The sequence below is a fragment of the Equus quagga genome, chromosome 6 (genome assembly GCF_021613505.1).
Source record: "Equus quagga isolate Etosha38 chromosome 6, UCLA_HA_Equagga_1.0, whole genome shotgun sequence".
Lineage (NCBI taxonomy): Eukaryota > Metazoa > Chordata > Mammalia > Perissodactyla > Equidae > Equus > Equus quagga.
Genome location: NC_060272.1, coordinates 135,768,909 through 135,790,221, shown reverse-complemented (window position 1 = coordinate 135,790,221; position 21,313 = coordinate 135,768,909). Strand labels below are relative to the sequence as shown.

The window sequence follows — 21,313 nt, the reverse complement described above, 5'->3', positions numbered from 1 at the left end:
CACACACACACACACACACACTCTCTACTGGTCTAGTTTTCTGGAGAGCCCTCAGCACTAATGCAATGACCAGGAGGTTAGAACCATGACTGTGTTTGCTCGCTGCACTGCTTGGTAATGCAGGCTGGGTGCTCCCCACCTGCAGTTCAGCCCAATGTACCTGTGGGGGCACCTGTCCACGCAGCGTGGGAGGACACGGAGGTGAGACAATCAGAGGAGGTAGGGTTGGCTGTGAGCAAGTTACACTCCTGTGCCTGTGAACGGGCTTTATTTAAAATTCCACAACTGCCCTCAGAAACTGGCCCTGAGGTGGATGGAAAGAGAACAGAGGGAGACGAGAGCACAGGCTAGCCTGACTGCCCAGGGCAGAGCCCTCTGCTCCCCCGAATCCACGTGCCTGGGCTGCACCCAGGAGCCCTGCTGAGCTGAACCACATCGAGCCTTCCTGCACAGGGGTCGTCTCTGTCCTTTACTGAGACGTAACCCACACACCGTAAGGTTCATTGACTGAAAGTGCACAATTCAGCGGTTCTAGTGTGTCCAGAGCTGGGAAGCATTATCTGGTCCCACCTTTCCACCACCCTGAAAAGAAACCACACACAATCAGCACCCACCAACCTGCTTTCCGTCCCTGGCTGTTCGCAGAAGCGGACCTGGATGGCGCATGGAGCCGGCCTGCTCAGGGGACCTCCCATGGGTGCCGTCTGTACAGGCGCTGTGCTCAGCACCTGACCACACCAAGGGTGCCACTCGCTCCTCCACTGCTGAGTGCCGGTCACGCTGGAACCGCTCTGGGCTCCATCCCATCCCCTGGGGCTCCCTAAAGTCGCCCGAAGACGCACGCAAGTCACCCGCGGGTGTCAGCTGCCTCCGAGGAAGGTCCTGAGCAGGTGGGGAGGGGTGCCACACTGAAGGCAGGCCTGGAGTCTGGCCCACAGAGCAGCCGGTACAGCGTGCCACAGAAGCGGTCCCTGGCCGCTGGTCTGCTCAACTCCCCAGAAAGGGTATGACCGCCAGGAGGCCACAGCCCGAGCGCCAGCCCTGTCAGAGCCGTGGAGCCAAACAAAGAGAAGGTGCCAACTGAAGCCGAGACTGGAGCAATGCGGGCACAGATAAGGAATGCCGAGGGCTGCCACCTCCAGGAGCCAGAGAGGCCCCACAGGGCGCACGGCCCTGCCAACACCCTCGCTGCAGACGTGAACCTAAGAGGAGGAACTGCCGTCGTTCTAAGCCAGCAACTGTGGTAATGTGTTAGGGCAGCCCAAGAAAACGAACCCAAGCCTAGTACCAGGAGGGAGGCGCTGCTGTGACCAACACTGAAAATGTGGACACACATGGAGCGGGGGATGGCCGGGCCAGGAGAGCGCCGGCATCAACATGACCGCTTCCAGCATGCTCTAGGGGAGCGAGCAGAGCCGCAGAGAGCGCTGCGCTGTCTCAGCAAATGCCGTGTCAAGAAAGACACGGGGAGCAGGGGAAGCAGCGACAGGCGCTCCTGCTGAGGCCGGGGGGACAAGGGACCGAGGAAAGGCCGTCCCTGTTGTGAAGCAGCAGAAACCTGGCTGAGTCACCAAGAACCTGGACGGGTTCTCCTTGCTGCCTATAATAAAAGGTGAAAGGAGAAACTGAGGGGAGAACTGGTAAGCAGAAAAGAACCAGACCTCGAAGCTCTGGGAACGACTCAGCTTGTCCTCATGGCACAAGGGGAGGAAGCGTGTCCGAGGGCACCGAGGGGCGGCTCACACCTGTGGCCTGTGTGGCCAGCAGGCCCATTCCTCCTGGCCCCCCAGGGTGGGGTACCGGGCCCCGGGGCCCTCAGGCCCTGAGAGCGGGGCTTCCTTGGCCAGGCTGCGGACTGGCTGGGACCGCACTCCTTCCTGCCTTCCCTTCCCTCTCCCTCAGAACAGGAACATCTCTCCTCCGCCTGCCCCACCACTGTGCTCTGGAAGCAGCTGTCTGCACAGGGAGGAAGCTCACCGCAGGACAGACCATCCCCGGAGTCTCAACCAGCCTGAGTTAGAGGGTTTAGATGAGATCTGGGACTCAGAGTCGATGCTGAAACCGGCTAAGACTTCTTGGGATGTGAGGATGAGGTAAATAAACTTTGCATGTGGGAAGAATACGACTTATGGGGGCCAGAGGGTAGACTGTCATGGGTTTAACTGTGTTCCCCATAAAGACATGCTGAAGTGCTAACCAAGAACCTGTGAGCAGGACCTTACTTGGAGACAGGGCCTTTGCAGACACAGTGCAGTTGAGCTGAGGTGCAAGGGATTAGGGCGGGCCTAATCCGGTGACTGAGACCTTAGAAGAGGGAGAGCTGGAGACACAGATAGCAGGAGAAGGCCCTGGGAAGAGCAGGCAGAGACTGGATTGACGCATCCGGGACACAAGGTCGCTGGCAGCCGCCAAGAGCTGGCAGAGGTGCATGGCGGACACCCGCAGGGCCACCAGAAGAAACAGGCCATCCTGACGCCTGGACTTGGGCGTCTGGAACCCTGAACCGTGAGGGTATCAGTTTCTGCTGCCTGAAGCCTGGGGAAATGAACACAGATTTGGGTCTTGCCCCCTGGGGGTTGGGGTCAGATAATGGGAGAGCCTAGAGCACCTGGACAGAGGTGTGTGGTGTGCGGGTGCCAACATGGGGAAGGAGAGCACGATGCATCTGTAGGGCTATCAGCACCACACCAGGCGCCTGCCTCTGTGGGGAGGGCACCATGCTCACCCCTACTCGAAGTTCCAAGGGGCAGGGACATGACCCAGACGTCCTCACTGGGTGCCTGCTGCCCTTGTGGGTGGCAGCGACCACACGGATGTGTGCTCGTGGGGACCTACACCTTTCGAGGTGGTGAAGGCTAGGATGGCTCGGACTGGTTCAGGCAGGCGCAGGGCCACCGAGAGGACAGGAGGCAGTGACTCAGCCCTGCCTTCTCATGGCGGGGGCGCAGGGTGCCTGGGAAGGAAACGCCCCGTGGTCGCTACACTCAGCTCCCCTGGCAGAGCCTCAGCTCCACTCTGAAGGCGGCAGTGAGGGCAGCTGGCGGGGAAGCTGCGGGCTTTGTGCACACCCAACTGATGCGCCATCCCACCCCGTTGCAGGCCATAGGAGCGGCCATAATGCCAGTCTGCCCAACCACTCCCCCACCTCCCGTCAGCTGAGAAACACCATCAACATTGCGCCGCCCCCCCCCCCCCCCCCCACCCCATCTGTCCTCTCTCTCCTGATAAGTGCTGCAGAGCCTCTCATAGCCCCCACGGCTCCATGAGCCCTGGAGCCCCACCCCACCGCTCCACATAGAGCCTCTGCACTCTCCGTGAACACACAGGCAGGGCTTGCTCAGACCCTGCTGGAAACGCCTGGCACCTCCTCCCGCTTTCCTCACTAAGCCACAGCGCTAGGAGCGCAGGAGGGCTCCAACATGTGTGGCGTGCCCCAACACGGCCACCCGGTGAGGCGAGGAGGAAGCCAAGGGGAGGATCTGGAACCCGCCAGCTCCCCACGGGTTTGCGCGTCAACACCAGCAGACCAGGAAGGCCCTCCAGGTGTGGAAACAGAGACTTGGGCAGCTCCCACGGCCAAGGCAGACGCGACCTTCCCAGCTCCAGACAGGACAGATGTGCTCAGTGGGGCCCATGCAGGTCTCCAGAGCCCCAGCAGTCCTGTCTTGCCTTATGTGTCACCAGGCCAGCAAGGGCTCCTGTCGTAAGCACCAGGGCTGACAAAGGGCGTGCAGGTCTTTGAAGGCCACAGGTGGGCCCTAAGGGCAGCAGGGTGAGGCACGCCCAGGTCACAAGCTACCCCAGGATACCAGCCAGCAGGCGAGGGCACAGCTGTCTGCTGAAGCTGCTGGACCCAAACACCCACCCTGCACTTCCCATGACGATGGAGCGTCCACCCCGCACCACCAGGCCTGGGTGCCTGCGCCTGGCACACGCCCAGCCACTGAGGGCTCAGGCAAGCTCCAACTGGCCACCGTGGGGTTCGGTGTTCCCCAAGGGGGGGAACCTTCGCCAGGTGAGCCTCTCTACAGCAGCCTTGAAGAGGGGCAGCCACAGCAGACATGGGAGGCCTCACCCGACGTGGCGCAGGCCAGATGGAGAAGGTGGGCGCAAGGGGTCCCACCTCAGCTCCCCCTTCCACAGGACCTCTGCACCTCAGTTACTCATTGGCAAAAACAGTGTGACTGTGCCAGCCTCGGGAACCCAGCAGGGATCTGCTGGGTCAGTCACGTCTCCTGTGCCCCTCAGAGCCCCTGTGTCACCCCGCACACTCACGCCTCCGCCCCCTTGGTGCCCTGAGGGGGTGTGGGCAGACACTCCCCTTCCACAGGAAACCATGCAGAGGCCCACAAAGGAGCACGCAGACGGGACTCACACCAGAGGGCAGAGAAGCAGCTTTAGGGTGGGAGGCACTGGCAGGTCACAGTGCAGGACCACAACGAGTGAGGCCTTTGTTCTTCTGGCCGGGCCTCCGCCCACTTTCCCAGTCCACTCCTGGAGGAGGGACCAAGGCCCATGGTGGGGGCCCCAGGCCCTGGGACAGACACGGCAGGGGGACTCCCTGCCCGGAATGTTGTGGAGCAGCGATGCGACACCCAGGGTTGTAGAGTCCTGCAGCCTGGGCTGTGGCCACAGGGGCTCTGGTGGGCAAGGGGAGGGGGAGCAAGGTGACCAGGGTCAGGAGGGCACGTGGGGAGGAGACCTGGGGACCAGCAACAACCATGCCAGCCAGACAGCACAGTGAGGCAAGGCAGGGGCAGCAATCCCAGGGGTGGGGGCTCTCTCCTCTGGGCCCGGTGGGCCTGGGCCCAGCCTTGCCTCCTGCCACCCCTGTCCCACCGGGTTCCAGGGAGGTGATGAGTGACTGCCCAGGATTGGCCCACTGTCCTGAGGCAGACACTGAAGCTAGTCTGACCAGAGTCCTGGGAGAGGCCAGGCAATGTGGCTTCTGCAGGGCCGGGGAAGTTTCCAGAACTCTGTGCACACTGCAGCCATGACGCACACGGGATTGGTCACACGTCATTAAAATTAGGTAAACGGGGGCCGGCCCCGTGGCCAAGTGGTTAAGTTCGCGCGCTCCGCTGCAGGCAGCCCACGGTTTCGTCGGTTCAAGTCCTGGGTATGGACATGGTACCGCCTATCAGGCGATGCTGAGGCGGTGTCCCACATGCCACAACTAGAAGGACCCACAACTAAGAATATCCAACTATGTACCGGGAGGCTTTGGAGAGAAAAAGGAAAAAAATAAAATCTTAAAATTAGGTAAACGTAATAAACTAGATATCGGCTCCTAGGAAGCCCTGGTACCCACAACTGCAACTGCTGGGCACCAGCCGGGGTCTGAGGGGGAACAGAATGGGGGGCACCTTCCCTTGGGGGTCCTGAGAATCTGGGGAACCCCAACGTGCCCGGGCAGGGAGTGTTTCTCATGTGTAATTTCACAGGTGGGGGTGGAGTGAGCTCACCCGTGCAGGCTGCCCAGGCAGGGGCGTCCACCCTGCCCCTGCGGACACTCCCTCGCCAACTGCCCTGATCTCCTGGGGGAATGCTGCATGTGCCCCAAGCAAGTCAGTCCAGCCCTGCTCCCCAGGAGGAACGTGTGCTTCCTCACAGGGTCTGTTCCCTCAGGACCCATCCAGGCCTCCAGCTCCTCCTCCCACTGCGGGGCCCCACCCCTGCTGCCTCCTCCACACACCCGTCCCCTCCTGTCTCTGGGCCACCTACCCACATGACAGTCCCCATCCTCCATCCCCTGGCTCCAGACACAGGTGTCCTCCTGTCCCAGCTCATCCACCCCATGCTGCAGAGCTTGCCAGCACTGCCCCTGCTGACCCACCGGCCACCTCAGCTGTGACCTGATGCTCAGCTTCCTTCCAGGAGGCTCCCGCAGTCCAGATGCCAGCAGGCAGGAGACAAGCCCTTTCCCGACCCATGCGGTGGGTGAGAGAGGGGACTCTGCTGGGACATCTCTGTCACTCACTCCTGGGCATGTGCAGGGCCCAAGACTCACAGAGGTCCACTAGAACACAGTCCACCATTACAGGAAGGACAGGGTCCACCAGGAAGGCCAGGACAGGGTCCAGTGGGACAGGAAGGATGGGGTCCACTGATACAGCCAGGGCAGGGTCACAGTGGACCAGTCACCCTGTCCAGGTGGACGCTGGTCTTCTTAACCTGACTTTGCCTCCAGCTGGCTCCCTGGGACTCTACTTCTCCATCTGCAAAATGGAGCCCAAGACCACGTCCTAGGACCAAAGCTGGCTGGACCTGTCCATACTGTGCAGAAGTCAGAGGTCAGGACCCTAGAGCTGCCGGCCCAGTGACCTTAGGAACACAGCACCTTGGTCTCTCCACCTGTGAGATGAAGGAAGTGACCAGAAGCCCAGAGAGTCACCAAGCAGATGAGTTATGAGTTATGGGCAGCTGGAACTGTCCCACATGCTGACCGTTACAGGGGCCACATGACAGAGGCCACAGGGTCTTCCTGGAGAGTTGGGCATGAGGAGATCGACACCTAAGTCCGTCATCGCAGGGAGGAAGGATGGGGGTGGGTCAGAGGGCACAGCGCGGCTAGTCCATCAGTCACTGAACGTGGACAGTGGCAGGACTGGGCCCCGGGATGCAGACACCTTCCTCGTGGAAGCTTATCTCCTCGGGCGACCCCACATGGCCTGCGTGGCCGGGTCACACCAAGGCAGGCATGGGCTGGTGCTTCTGGAGGACAGTGCTTGACATCATGTCCTCTTGGTCCAAGCTCCTCAGCCAGGCCTGAGCCTTGGGTGTGAGCCTCATGATGGTGTGTGGGGGGGCGATCACCATACCTGAGGCCACCGAGGAGCTCGGCACAGCAGCTCAAGCCGAAGTGACAGGACCAGGACTGGCAGAAGAGTGACGGGGACAGACAGAGCTGGTGATGGTGGGGACAGTGACCAGGGTTCTGGTCCAAGCAGGTGGCAGTGAGGAACATCCACCCAAACCAGGAACACAAGATGGCTCCATGCGGCCCATCCCACAATGCCTGCGAAGGGCACAGGTGGGGCGGGGTGCACGGGGTGGGGAGCAGCAGGCTTCTTCCTGATGCCCCAACAGGAACAGCAGGAATCCCGGCCCCACCAGACCTGCTCTTCTCTCACAGCATGTAGGACGGGCTGAGCTCATTTCCTGATGCCCAAAGCCAGGAGTCAGCAGGATCCATGCCCTCCTGACAGCCTGTAACACGCCCTCCTGGAAGAGGGAAGGGGCAGAATGTGCCCAGGCTGGGCAGACCGCCTGTACTGGCTTTTCTGGAAAAAGGGGCCTGGCCGGGCTTTTCTGGAAAAAGGGGCCTGGCCGGGCTTTTCTGGAAAAAGGGGCCTGGCCGGCAGCACCAAGGCCCCTCCTCCCCCGACCCCGACCACAGCAATCCCAAAGGAGAAAACCAGATCGTGCACTCTGGCTCCCAGCCTCCAAGGGCTGCCCACCCAATGGATGCAGGCCAAGCTCCACTCGGGCAACAGGCTGACCCCAAACTGCAGCAGGGGAGGGACAGTGACTGCTGCCCACTGCCTGCTGCTGTCAGACCTTGGGCTCCGTCCCAAACCTCGCCAGTGTCCCCTCCCAGCTCTGTGGGACCCTGACCACCACAAACTCTCCTGTCTGAGATGTTGACCTCAGAGCTGCCCACCGCTCAGAACCATTTACCCATCTGGTCACCTGTCACTGCCCCCCAAGAGAACAGAGAGTAGAGGGTGGGTCTCCCTGGGCCCAGAACAAGGCCTCTCACCCTTCCTGATGAGAACCTGGGGGCTCCAAGGACCAGGGTCCCCAAGACCACGGCCAGGACTGCACTCATGTGGACTTCTGGCTACGCCTGCTGACCCTGCCACTGTCTCACCCCATCTTGGGGGCAGCAGCCTGGGCTTCCACCTCCCTCTGAGGGCACTGACTGCTTGCCCTCCCCTCTCTATTCAGCCAGGCCTCTCATGGCCAGGTGCCCATGAGGGGCTAAGCTGGTCCCGGGAGCCATTCATGGCAGCCCCTTCTGACTTCGATGTCAGGAGCTGGCAGGCAGATGCTACAGTCCTGTTTTCCCGAAGAGGAACAGGCTGGCTGCCCGTGGGACCCAGGATTCACACTAGCTCAAGTGCAGAGCTGGGACCGTCCACTCGGGCCCTTCCGCACCATGAGAGGCTGGGCGGGCAGGTGGGATGACTGATGGTGTGGCCCCCCACCCCCAACTCTCAGCAGCCCACATCCCAGCCCGAGTCCACAGACACCCTCACCCCGCCCAGGCCCCGCCCAGGCCCACTGCTAACCTCTTTCAGCTCCTGTGCCACTGAGGCCAGGCGCTCGTTCTCCGACTGTGTGTTGGTGAGCACGTTGCGCAGCTGCTTCAGCTCCGTCTGCAGCTCCAGCACCTTGCGCACATAGTACTGCTCCTTGGAGGCCGACTCCTGGATCAGACTCTCCTCCCGGCTCTCGCCATCTGCAGCCACCTTCTTGTGGTTTGTGTGCGCCTGTCCGAACGCCTGGCAGAGACAAGACGCTCATGAGAGAGAGCCCGGCACCAGTCCTGTGGCCAGACATGGGGCTAAGGAGGGGTAGAGGGGCCTACAGATGGGACGCAGAGGGTCTGGGGATCCCAGGGGCAGGACTAAAGAGGGCCTAGCAAGTCAAGGACCGGCCTGGAGACTGGGCAAGGAGGGGGCGAGGTAAGGGTGGGACCCCCAGTGGAACACACGGAGAGGAGGCCCAGCTGACATCGCTGCAGCACAGTCCCTCTGCGGAACCAGGCCCTGCCTGGGGGCTAGGCAGGGAAGCCCCTAGGACCAGGGTGGGTGCGAGGCCCCCTCCAGATGGGGAAACTGAGGCTCAGTGAGATGCTCCCCCGCTGCCTGACCCTGACGCCTCTGTTCACTCATCCAGGCCTGGCCCGAGTGAGGGGACAGGAACGTGAACCAGGACATTCAGAACCAGCCAACAGGACCACATGTCCCAAGTCAGGAGACTCCACTCGCCTGGCCAGGGCCTGGATGCAGAGCTGAAGAGCCAGGCAGAGAGGAGAGGATGCCACCACAGACCCAGTGAGGGCTGTGGAGCTCAGGGAGGAGTCCATGAGCAACGGCAATCAGAAATGGTGCCAGCCTGCCCAGTCCACACCTGGGTCCCAGACAGGACCTCCCACCAGGTCATGTCCCCACAGGAGAGGGGCCAGGCCCCCAGAAAGCGCCTCTGCTTCTCCTTCCCTCCCACTCTGCACCACCCCAGGAGCCAGGACGGGACCCCGCAGGCCTCACTCTCCATCCTCTCCAGAGGCCCCTACCCACTGGCCACCATGCAGACCTCTGGGAGAGGCTGTCTCTCTACAGGGCTCCTGGCTCAGGGAAGGAAAGCAAGTTGAGAGAGGATTCCTGGAGACGGAGGCCCTTATCTCTTGAGAGAGAGAGGAACATTTCCACCCATTTCCTGTTTGACACAAGTCTGGGCCTGCTGGCCTAGGCCCGAATCTTCACCTCTGTCCAGCTCCCAGCCTGGCCCAGGAGCTCCGCGCGGCTTCTCAAAGACAGTGGAGCTGGAGACTTGCACCTCCCGCCAAGACAAAACAGCCACAGGGACTGGATCTGATGAGGATTTTTAGGCTGCTTAATTTTAAAATGGCTTATGATGAGGATTTTTAGGCTGGTTAGTTTTAAAACTACAGAAGAGATTCAGGCTCCAAGGAGTGGAATTTGTTTGCCCCTTTGTTGGGAAACATTTACATTTCTAAGGGAAACCTCTATCTGTGAAGATGCCTCCCTCTCTGTGTCAGGAAGAAGGGGGATGGTCTTATCTCTAGAAGCTCTTAATCAATGCCAGAGGCAAGAACTTAAATTGGTTACTGTCTGGCAACCTCATGTAACTGACCCCCCCTCCCCCAAATCCTCCTTTGTCTTTAGCTGAGGATAAAATTCAAGCGGTGACTTCTGCCATTTATTCAATCCGGTTTGATTCTTATCTAAAAGTTGTGGGACCGCCAAATGGCCGGACCCTACTGGCACTGATACCCCTTTAACTTTTTTACATATTCTTTGTCTTGTAAAGAGAGAACTCACATACCTATGCCTTAAATTTAGCTCTAACCCTCAACTTGGGGCAGCAGAAACTCTGACTGCCCATGGGTCCTGTCCCCATGCTATTCTATTCTCTAAATAAAAGAGCACTACTGCCCGATCTTAAGAGCCTAAGAAATCTTTCTTTCGACTCCTTGGCTCACCGACCCCGCATCAGATCTACCTCCCGTGGGGAGAACTAAAAGTAACGGAACTCCAGGAGGCTGAGGATCGGTGTTCAAGTCGCTGGACACCAGGCAACGAAAGGCGGGGCACGGGGGGTGCTCCACAACGGCCCCCAATCCCCAGGAGCAAGGAGCAGCTCTAGCCACGGTGCAGAGAGACCAAGGCGGCCAGGAGGCCTGAGTGGAGGGGATGGTGCTGGAAGACGGTGAACAAGGCAGCGAAGGCGGCCAATCCGTGGACAGCCGAGCCCCGAGCCCCGTGTCTCTGCAGGGGACAGACGGCCAGCGCGAGCCTGCAGGGAAGCCATGGAGGACAGCAGGACCACCTGGAGGGACAGTTCATGGCTTGCACAGGCAGGAAGCCACACTTGTTCCACCAGCCAGAGGGGAGCACTCACAGGGCCGGGCCACTGTGGAGCCAGGGAAATGCACTCTGGTCCCAACCAACAAAGCCTAAGGGCAAAACCCAAAAGGATCAAACTATATCCCAGAGCTAAGTGGAGAACACACACAGGAGTAACGGCACCTTCTCCCGACATGGCGAAATGCAGAGCCTGGCACCCGGTCACAGGCGACTCGGCCCACAAAGGGTCAGGGAAGCCAGTCCACGGTCTAGAGCTCGAGAGGAGCCCAGACTGACCGAGTGACAGTGCGAGACACGGCGGGCCTGAGTTCCGCAGGCTCAGGAGGCAGGAGATGAAAAGGCACCTGGGCAGGATTAACAGCAGATCATACATGCAAAAGAAAAGGCAAGTAACCTGAAGAAGCAGTGAGTCTACCCAACGTGAAACACTCAGAGAAAAGAAGGATGAAAACCAAACAGCACGAGCGAGCTGAGGGACCACGCAGGGCACCCTGCACACAGTAACAGGCGTCCCGGGGGCAGGAAGAGGGGTGCGCAGGAAGAAGGCTTGAAGAAACGCTGGCTAAAAATTTCCCAGATTTGATGGAAACTATCAATCCACAAATACTAGTAGCTCGTCAACCCCCAAGCACAAGAAACATGAAGAAAACTACACCAAGGCATATCACAAAATTGTTGAAAACCAGTGATGCAGGGAGAAGACTAACATCAGCCAGAAGAGAAGGCAGACAGCAAACATAACAGCGGACTCCTCTGATGAGCCTGGGGACAGTGGAGCAATATCTTGAAAAAAAAAACCAAACCCATCAACCACAGTGCTCTAGCCACTGAACACTGTCCACAAACAGACGTGGAACAAAGATGTCAGACAAACAAACGCTGAAAGAGTTCATCACCAGCAGGCCTGCATTGCCAAGTGTTAAAATCCTTCAGGCAAAGAAAAACGACACCAGATGCAAATCTAGATTTACGAGGAGTGAAAAGCACCAGAAATGGTAATTATGTGGGTAAATGACTTGTTTATCTTATTATTTAAGTCCCTTTAAAAGATAATTAACTGGAGATTCAATGCAATCCCCATCAAAATTCCAATGGCTTTTTTCAGCAGAAATGGAAATTCATAAGGAACTGCAAGGGGCCCAGAACAGCTAAAACAATATTGAAAAAGAACAACTGGGAAGACTCAAATTCTGGCTTTCAAAACTTAATATGAGGCTACAATGATCAAAGCAGTGCGGTACTGGCATAAGGACAGACACTATAGACCAAGGGCACAAGAGAGTCCAGAAAGAAACCCTTGCTTGGGGGTCATCTGCCCTTGACAAGGGTACAAAGATGATTCAGTGATGAAAGAACAGTTCTCAGCAAACGGCACTGGAACAGATGGAAATCCACAGGAAAAAACGAAGTTGGATCCTGACTCTGCATCAGGTACAAAAATTAACTCAAAATAGGGGCGGGCCTGGGAGCGCAGCGATTAAGTGCACACATTCCGCTTCAGCAGCCCGGGGTTTGCTGGTTTGGATCCCGGTGCAGACATGGCACGGCATGCTGTGGCAGGCGTCCTACATATAAAGTAGAGGAAGATGGGCATGGATGTTCGCTCAGCACCAGTCTTCCTCAGCAAACACAGGATTGGCAGCAGTTAGCACAGGGCTAATCTTCCTCAAAAATAAAAAAAATTAACTCAAAATGGATCAGAGACCTAAACATAAAGAACTAACACCACAACTCTTAGAAGAAAACACATGGATAAGTACACCCTCATGACCTTGTTGACAATGGGAACACGCGTCGCCAAAACACAACCAACAACAAAAAATAAAGTGGACTTCACCAAAATTAAAACATTTGTGCATCAAAGGACACTATCAAGTGAAAATGCAACCTACCCAATAGGAGAAAATATTTTCAAACCTTATATCTGATAATGGTCTAGTATGCCGAATATATAAAGAACTCCTATAACTCGACAATAAAAAGACAAACAACCCAATTAAAAAATGGACAGAGGACTTGAACAGACATTTCTCCAAAGAAGATAAACAAATGGTCAACAAGCACATGAAAAGATGCTCAACATCAACATATATCAGGGAAGCGCAAGTCCAAGCATAATGAGATAGCACCTCACACCCACTAGGATGGCTGCAAGCAAAAAAAAAGGAAAATAACAAGTCTGGCAAAGATATAGAAAAACTGGAGCCCTTGCGCATTGTTGGTGGGAATGTAAAATGGTGCAGCTGCTGTGGACAACAGCCTGGCAGAGCCTCAAAGAGTTAAACATACACTTACCATATGGTCCTGAAATTCCACTCTTAGATACAGACCCAAGAGAAATGAAAACATACATCCACACAAAAATTGTACACAAATGTTCATAATAGCCAAAAAGTGGAAACCATCCAAACATCCATCAATTAATGAATGGATAAGTAAAATGTAGTCTATCCATACAAGGAAGTGTTACTTGATAATAAAAAGAAATGAATTACTAATCCATGGCACAATACAAACCAACCTTGAAAATATTCTGCTACATGAAAAAAGCCAGGCACAAAGGGCCACATACTGCATGATTTCATTTATATGAAACATCCAAACAGGCAAATCCTAGGGACAGAAAGCTGATCAAGAGTTGCCAGGGCTGGGGGTGGCGTGGGGAGGTTGGAGGGGGTGTCAGTTAAGGGCCACAGGGTGTCTTTTTGAGCTAATGAAAATGTTCTAAAATTACTATGGTAATAGATGCATAACTCTGTGAATATGCTAAAAGCCAGTGAATTTCACATTTTAAATCAGTAAATGATATGGTATAAGAATTTATAAATAAAGTTGTTTTAAAAAGTTAAAGGATGAAAAATGATAACCCATGCTACCACTCATCAAAAGAAAGCTGGAATGGCTCTATTAATATCACATAAACTGGATTTCACAGCAAAGAATATTATCAGAGAGAGAGGGTCATTTCATAATAATGAGGAAGGAGGTTAATTCACAAAGAGAACACAGGTCTACATGTTTATACACCTAATAGCAGAGCTACAAAATACAGGAAACAACAGCTGGCAGAACTGCGAGAACAAACAGACATCCAAAACTCCAGTTGGGAGAGTTCAACACCACCTCTCCAGAATTCACAGAACAAGGGGACGGCTCGTCAGGATGGACACAGAGGACAAGCACCAACCAGCCTGAGGCAGGGGCAGAACCCCGCCTGCGGCAGCAGCACACACTCTTATCCAAGGCACAGAAGCATCCACCCATCGGACCACACTGGCTCTCACACGTGCCTCAAACGGAAAGGACTCAGGTCACACGAAGCGTGTGCTCCGACCACAGGGAATTAAGTGTGGAGATCTCTGGGAAATTCCCCAATATCTGGCGACTCAACAACACACTTCTAAGTAATGCATGGGTGAAAGAAGAAGCTGAAAGGGAACCAGAGTATGTTTAATTGAATGAAAATGAAATCAATATGCAAATTTGTGAGAGGCCACTAAAGCAAGCTCTGAGGAGGACATTTACAGCACTGACTATGTTAGGGAAAAAGAACAAGCCAATCAATAACCTCAGCTTCCACCCTAAAAGCCCGACCAGGCCCTGTGTGCAAAGCTCAAGGCGCAGCTCACAGCCCTGCGGGGTGGAGCCCTCTCAACGTAGGAGACCACAGAGGCTCGCGAGGCCAAGAGCCTGGGCCCTGTGTACACACAGCTGGTGATGGCCTTCGCCCAAATGACCCTGGGGCCTCCTCCAGGCAGAGGGATGACGGCCTTCAAGCTGTGCCTCATGGCTGCCATGCTCCTCACCTCCAAGTGCCAGACAGTTCAAGTTCCCTTGTACTGAACACAGAGCCCATAAAGCTCACTGGAGCACAGGGGTTTTTTTTAATCTTTTTTTTAAATTATTGAGTTCATAATAGTTTTACATCATTGTGAAATTTCAGTTGTACATTATTTCTTGACTGTCACCATATAAGTGCTCCCCTTCACCCCCGTGCCCACCCCCTACCCCTCTTCCCCTGGTAACTGTTTTCTTTGTCCACTGTTTGTTTATATTTTACACAGGAGTGAAGTCACACGACGTTTGTCTTTCTCTGTCTGGCTTATTTTGCTTAGCATAATACCCTCCAGGTCCATCCAGGTTGTTGCAAATGGGATGATTTTGTCTTTTTCATGGCTGAGTAGTATTCTGTTGTATATATACACACCACGTCTTCTTTATCCAGTCATCAGTCAATGGGAGGAGCACAGTTTTAAACCCTCCATACTGGCTGTGTGTTTCTTAGGGCAGGGGCTGACTCTTGTTTATGGCTGGTCTTTGGGCCCAGATGGTGTCTGACAAGAGTTCAGCCAGCCCCAGTCACAACTGTCTCTTTTTTCAGCCGTGTGCTTGTGTATTCACTCAATCAGTTGCTCAACAAACACTGGACAGTACTGATGGTGGACTAGGACACACGTAGTCACACCCAGCCTAAAACACTCATGAACTCCATCCTCTGGTGGCGGGAGTGTAACTGGTACAACCACTGAGGAAAACAGCAGGTGCTAACGCTGAGCACACAGCTGTCCTATGACCCAGTGTTCCCACTCCCGCTGGAGAGGAATGCTTACACACATGCGTGAAAAGACATGTTTACAGGAGAATTATTTACAAAAGCCCCAAACCAGAAAGTTTCCCTGTGTCTGTCAACAGGAGAGGGAAAAACTGTGAGACATATAGTCACAGGACGGAATACCACACAGAAACGAAAATGAGTAAATTACTCTTATACAGACAACAGATGAATCTCACATAATGTTGAGTGAAAGAAGCCTGACACAAAGAGCATATACTGTGTGATTCCAATTACACGTACACTGCCCAGAATAAGCACAACCAGCTTTGGGGGTGCAAGTCAGGGCAGGCCTCTCCTGGGTCAGGGAGGCCCTCAAGGGGGCTCTGCGGCTGGAGATGTTCTGATTCTTGACCTGGGGGCTTATCACGTGGGTGTGTTCAGCCTGTGAAAGTTCACACTCATGATTTGTGCTCTATATGTTTTTCCTCAATAAAAAGTAAAAACTAAAGACAAACAAACTAGAGTAAGAGCAAACGAAACCCAAAGGAAAAAAAGCAAATAATAACGATCAGAATAGAAATCAATGAAAAGAAAAAAAAGCAACTTCTCTGACAAGATCAATCAAATCGATAAACCTCTAGCCAAACCACCCGGGTGGGGAGAAGACCAGCAGCAGGAACAAAGGGGACAGCACTACAGATATGAATAGGAATAATGAGGGAACACCACCAACAGCTCTACACCAACAAGTGTGACAACTCGGATGAAACAGCAACCCCTGAAAGACACAAACCACAGAGCCCCTCAGGAGACAGGCAACCCGGGGTCCTGCATCGTCACAGCACTTGAACGTGCCACGAAAGCCCCACAGAGAACGTTCCGGGCCCAGAGGGCACTTTGCTGGTGAATGCTACCAGACACGTAAGGAAGAAGTGAGTCCAACTGTACACAAACTCTCCCCAAAAACTGAAATGGAGAGAATATTCTCCAACTAATTTTATGAGGTCAGCATTACCCTGTGACCAAAACCAGAGACAGCATAAAAGAGAAAACAACAGGCCACTATCCCGATGAACATAAATGCAAACAATTCTTCACAAAATTTTGTCAAATAGAATTCATCAATATGTAAAAAGGATAAGAAATTGTGATACAGTGAGGGGCTGATTCAAACAATGCAGGGTTCATGAACATTAGGAAAAAAGTCAAGGTAATTCAGCATATTAACAGGCAAAAAAGAAAATCCACATGATCACCTCAAAGGATGCAGGAAAATGATCTGACAAAATCCAACATCGCTCCTGACAAACGCTCAGCAAACAGACGGGAGCTTCCGTAGCCTGGTGAAGGGCCTCTCCCACTCCTGACAGCTGACACTACTCCATGTGGGAAACTGAGTCTCCCACTCTGCTCCACAGTGCACCACGGCTCCCAGCCTACAGCCAAGGAAGCAAGAAAACCACAAGCATCCAGACTGCGAAGGAGAAAGCAGCACTGTCTTTACTCACACATCACGCTACAGTCTACACAGAAAACCCAAAGGAAGCTACAAAGAAGCCTCCAGAAAGAAGAAGTAAGTTTAGCTAGGTGGCAGGATACAAGATCAATATACAAAAATCAAACTTATTTCTATATACTAGGAATAAAGTGAAAATTTTAGAAATGCTACTTACAATAGCATCAAAATATCAAATGCTTATGCTTAAATCTGACAGAAGATGTACAAGACTTATACACTAAAAGCCACAAAATATTGTTGAGAAAAATTAAATAAATGTTCATAGGCCAGAAGACTCAAGATTGTTAAGATATCAATTTTCCACAAACAGATCTTCCAATTCATTACAAGGCTGATTAAAATCCCAGCATTTTTTTGGTAGAGATGGACCAGCTGGTTCTAAAATTCATATGGAAATTCAGAGGACTTGGAATAATCAAAAGGAGTTTGAAAAAGAAAACCAAAGAAGGAAGACTAGCACCACCTGAGCTCAATACTTATAAAGCTCCACTAAGGAAGACGGCACAGTACTGGCATAAGGACAGACAAGGAGGTCTGCTGAAGAGGATACAGAGCACAGAAACAGACCCACACGTATGGCCAACTGATCTGAAAAAGGCAATCTGGAGGAAAAGGGATAATTTTTTAACATAATGGTGCTGGAAAAAAATGAGTATCTATATGTAAAAAATGAACTTCAATCCACCCTCATGGCATATACGAAAATTAATTAGAAATGGATCATAGGCTTAAATGTTAAAGGTATAAGACTTCCAGGGGAAAATAAGAGAAAATGTTTGCGACCTTGGACATGACCCATGAAAGAAAAAACTGGAAATCTGGTCTTCAAAACTAAGAACTTAAGGTGTTTGAAAAACAAGTTAAGAGCATGACGGTGATCGAGGGCATTATGCTAAGTGAAGTCAATCACACAGAGAAAGACAAATACCACAGAATCTCTCTTATACGTGGAATCTAAAACAAAAACAGAAAACAAGCTCACAGATGAGTCACGCGTCACTCAACGACAGAGACACGACCTGAGACGCGCATCATTAGGTGACTCTGTGGATGTGTGAACATCACGGAGCGTGCTTCCACAGATCTAGATGGCACAGACGACCACACACCCAGGCTGCACGGCACGAATCACACGGGACCACCGTCGTGCCTGCGGTCCGCCGCTGACCCAACAGTTACGCGGCACGTGACTGTGTGAGAAACCACACCTACACAAAGTCCAGCTACACGCTATTTATGGGACACACAGGACAAAAATAAGGACACAGAAAGCTGAAAGCAAACAGAAATAAGAAGATCTACCAAGCAACAACAATCATAAGAAAGCTGGCATACTTACACTAATAGCAGACAAAATACGACTCCCAGACAAAAAGCACTACCACGAACAGAGTCAAAAACAACAGTAAAACAAATAATTCGTTTATTGATAAAACTTAGGACTTTTTTTTTAAACCAGGAATCTTGTGATTGTCATAAAATACACAACATAAATTTTACCATCTTAATCATTTTTCAGTGTACAGTTCAGTAGTGTGAGGCAACCAATCTCCAGAACTCTTCATTAAAAAAAAAAAAGAAAGAAAGTTAAGTCATAGACTGGGAGAAAATCTGTGCAAATTACAAACTTGGTAAAGGACCTGTATCCAGAATATAAGAACTCTCACAACTCAATCAGAAAAACAATCCAATAAAAAGTGGGTAAAAGAGGGGCTACTCAGTGGCGTACTGGTTAAGTTCGTGTACTCCACTTTAGTGACCCAGGGTTCGCAGGTTCACACCCCAGGCACGGACCTAGCACTGCTCGTCAAGCCATCCTGTGGCAGCATCCCACATGAAATAGAGGAAGGTTGGCACAGATGTTAGCTCAGGGCGAATTTCCTCACCAAAAAAAAAAAGATAAAAGAAATGAACATATACTTCACCCGAGAAGATATTTCTATGGGAAAGAATCACATGAAAAGACACTCAGCCCTGGAAGTGATGACGGAAATGCAAATGAGTGCTCCCCAAGACAACACTCCATAGCTGGGAGGACGCCGAGCATTAAAATGCCTGACCCTACCAAGGCCGCCGGCCTGAGAGTGGGGCAGTGGGAACTCTCCCACACTGCTGGCGGGGAATGTAAAATGTTACAACCACATGGGGAAGGAACTCTCAGATTCTTAAAAAGGTAAGCACCTCCCTGATGGATGGCATAGCCACCCACTCCTCAGTATTTACCCAAGGGAAACGAAGGCACATGTCCACACAGACGCTGAAGGAATGTGCGCATTTCTAACCACCAAACAAACTGAAATCAACCCAATGACCATCAATAGGAAAACGGATTTTTTAAAAAGTGTGGTGCAGCTTAACAGTGGAATACTACTCAGCAATCAAAAGGGAGCAGCTTTTGATACTCACGTTAACATGGATACATCTCAGAATTATGCTCCGTGGAAAGCCAGACAAAAACCAATACTTGCTGTATGATTCCATTTACATAAAACTCTAGAAAATGCGGAGAGACATGTACAGTGGTTGGGGATGGGGAGGAGAGATCACCAATGGGGACGAGGAGACACCTGGGTGCTGGAGACCTTCGTCCCCCTGCATGTTGTTGGCCTCAGGAGTGCATGCCCATGTGAACACTGACCAGGTTGAATCCTTTAAACAGAGATGCTCAGGCCTCCATAAAGCCATTTAAGACAATGACCTGCACATTTCTGAAGCATCCTACTCCCGGCTTGGAGACTGGGAACGCAGGAGATGCTGTCCTTGTGCTCACTGCCCAGTTCACAGGCCAGGAGGCTGAGGGTCGGAAAGGTAAGCCCCGGGCCACTCAGCCCACCTGTCTACATTTCTTCTGACCAGAGCAACCTCGCCCCTACCTCGCGCCGTCCTGTGTGCCTCGAGTCCACCTCGAAACCTGCCTCCCTGCCAGGGGGAGCGCTCAGAGCAGCGGCATGTACCCTCTGACTGGGGTGTCTAGCTGTGGGTATGCCTGTCCTTGCAGCCTTCCCAGCCTCACCGCACAACTCCCAGGCTGGTGCCCACCCAGGGTGCCCCCCGAGGGCCCCCAGAAGACCCGCGGCAGTTCGGGGATCCAGCCGGGGCCTCGACCCCAGCCCTGCCCACAAACCTCCCAGCTGCTCTGGGGAAGACGGGTCATGCCCTCCTGGACCACGGGACACTCGTCTGGGTGTCGAGGCAGTGGTGGTGCCTTTGTGATGCCCCCCAGGGGCTGCCCCAGCTGTAGGCGGGCTGACACTGTTTCTGACATGGGCTCTCGGCCCACACCCTGCCCAGGGCTCTGAAGCTGCCCAGGGCTGGCGAGCCCCAACACGGCCGGCCAGCCCTGGCCTGAGGTCAGCCCAGTCTTGCTTCAAGTTCACCCACACTCATGTGGACGCTGCACAAACACCTGGGGCTGCGGCAGGGGCGTCGCGGGGGCTCCAGGGGCAGGGTTTCAGAGACAAGCGTGGGGAAGGGGCCACGTGCCACGGAGCAGCGTGTGACACACAAGACATGCCAGCAGAAGGTCCCGGGCGCTTTGTGAGGCATCTGCCCCTGGCCCAGCACACACCCTCTTCTCTTGGCCCCACTCAGTCTGGGCCTCCCCCAGGAGCCTGGCCTCCCTCTCCTCGAGCTCCCCATGCCACCCCCAGACTGGCGTTGAGAGTGACCAGTGCTGTTCACAGTGCACCCAGTCTGTCCCCAAATAAGAATCATCTGACTGAATCCAACAGTCCAGTCCCCTAGGCAGGGGGAGCAGAGGGACACTGGGGACTGGGAGGTCTTGGCAGGAGGAACCTGGAGGCTGGGCCCAGACCATGCCAACAAGAACACGGAGGCAGGTGGGAGGACCAGAGGTCCAGGCCAAGTGAACCCCAAATCCAGGGGAGGGTGCTGGTGATGTGCATGGGGCGTGGCAGGAGTGGCTGCCCCAGAACTGCTGGCAGAGCAAGGACAAAGACAAGCAGGGAGCAGGGGGAGGGGCCCCCAAGAACCCAAGGAGGGCCGATGCCGCTTGGACCCGGGGCCCGGGGCGGTGCGGCCTCAGCTGCAGGCGCCAGGAGAGCAGGATGCGCAGGTGGAGCAAGCGCAGGGCTCCTGTACCACAGCTCCCACTGGGCCTGCCGGGCCGCAGACAAGAGCCGACCACTGACCCCTTGTGAGGGTGGGGTCTTAGCAGGGGTGGGGTTCCCACGAGGACATTCACACAGCAAACCAAACCTCTGCTTCCCCCGAAGCTGGGACCCCCCCCACAGTGGACGGGCAGCCCCCTCTTGCCTCCAGAGCTGGTATTGCTGACTGGTATCAACATGCCGAGACTCCCGATGTCCCCAGGAAGAAGGCGGCATGCGGGGGCCCCAGACACCAGCCTGTGCTCTGCCATCCAAGGCCAGGCCTGGGTCCCCACCACCCCAAAAAGGCTAAGATCCAGAGAGAGAAGCAGAGATAACAGTCACGGACAAGGGGCTTCCACAGATCCACTGATGAGAAGCACTCCTAGACCACGGGTTGGCACACTGCAGCCCCACGGGCCACATCAGGCCCAGGCTTGGTTCTGCAGAGACGGTACACTGGAACACAACTCAATGGGGAAGCTGGCGCGGGCCAGCGTGAGGCTGGGCCACT

At 54.1% G+C, this 21,313-nt stretch overlaps 1 protein-coding gene across 2 annotated transcripts in view; it reads right to left on the bottom strand.

Annotated features, from left to right (window-relative positions):
- The window catches only part of LOC124241019 (protein bicaudal D homolog 2), a 49,801-nt gene that overhangs the window by 12,214 nt on the left and 16,274 nt on the right, over positions 1–21,313 (bottom strand). For both annotated transcript variants that reach the window (XM_046664466.1, XM_046664465.1), the window contains exon 2: positions 8,295–8,507. In XM_046664466.1, coding sequence (XP_046520422.1) covers positions 8,295–8,507 — 213 coding nt within the window. The remainder of the gene's footprint in view (positions 1–8,294; positions 8,508–21,313) is intronic.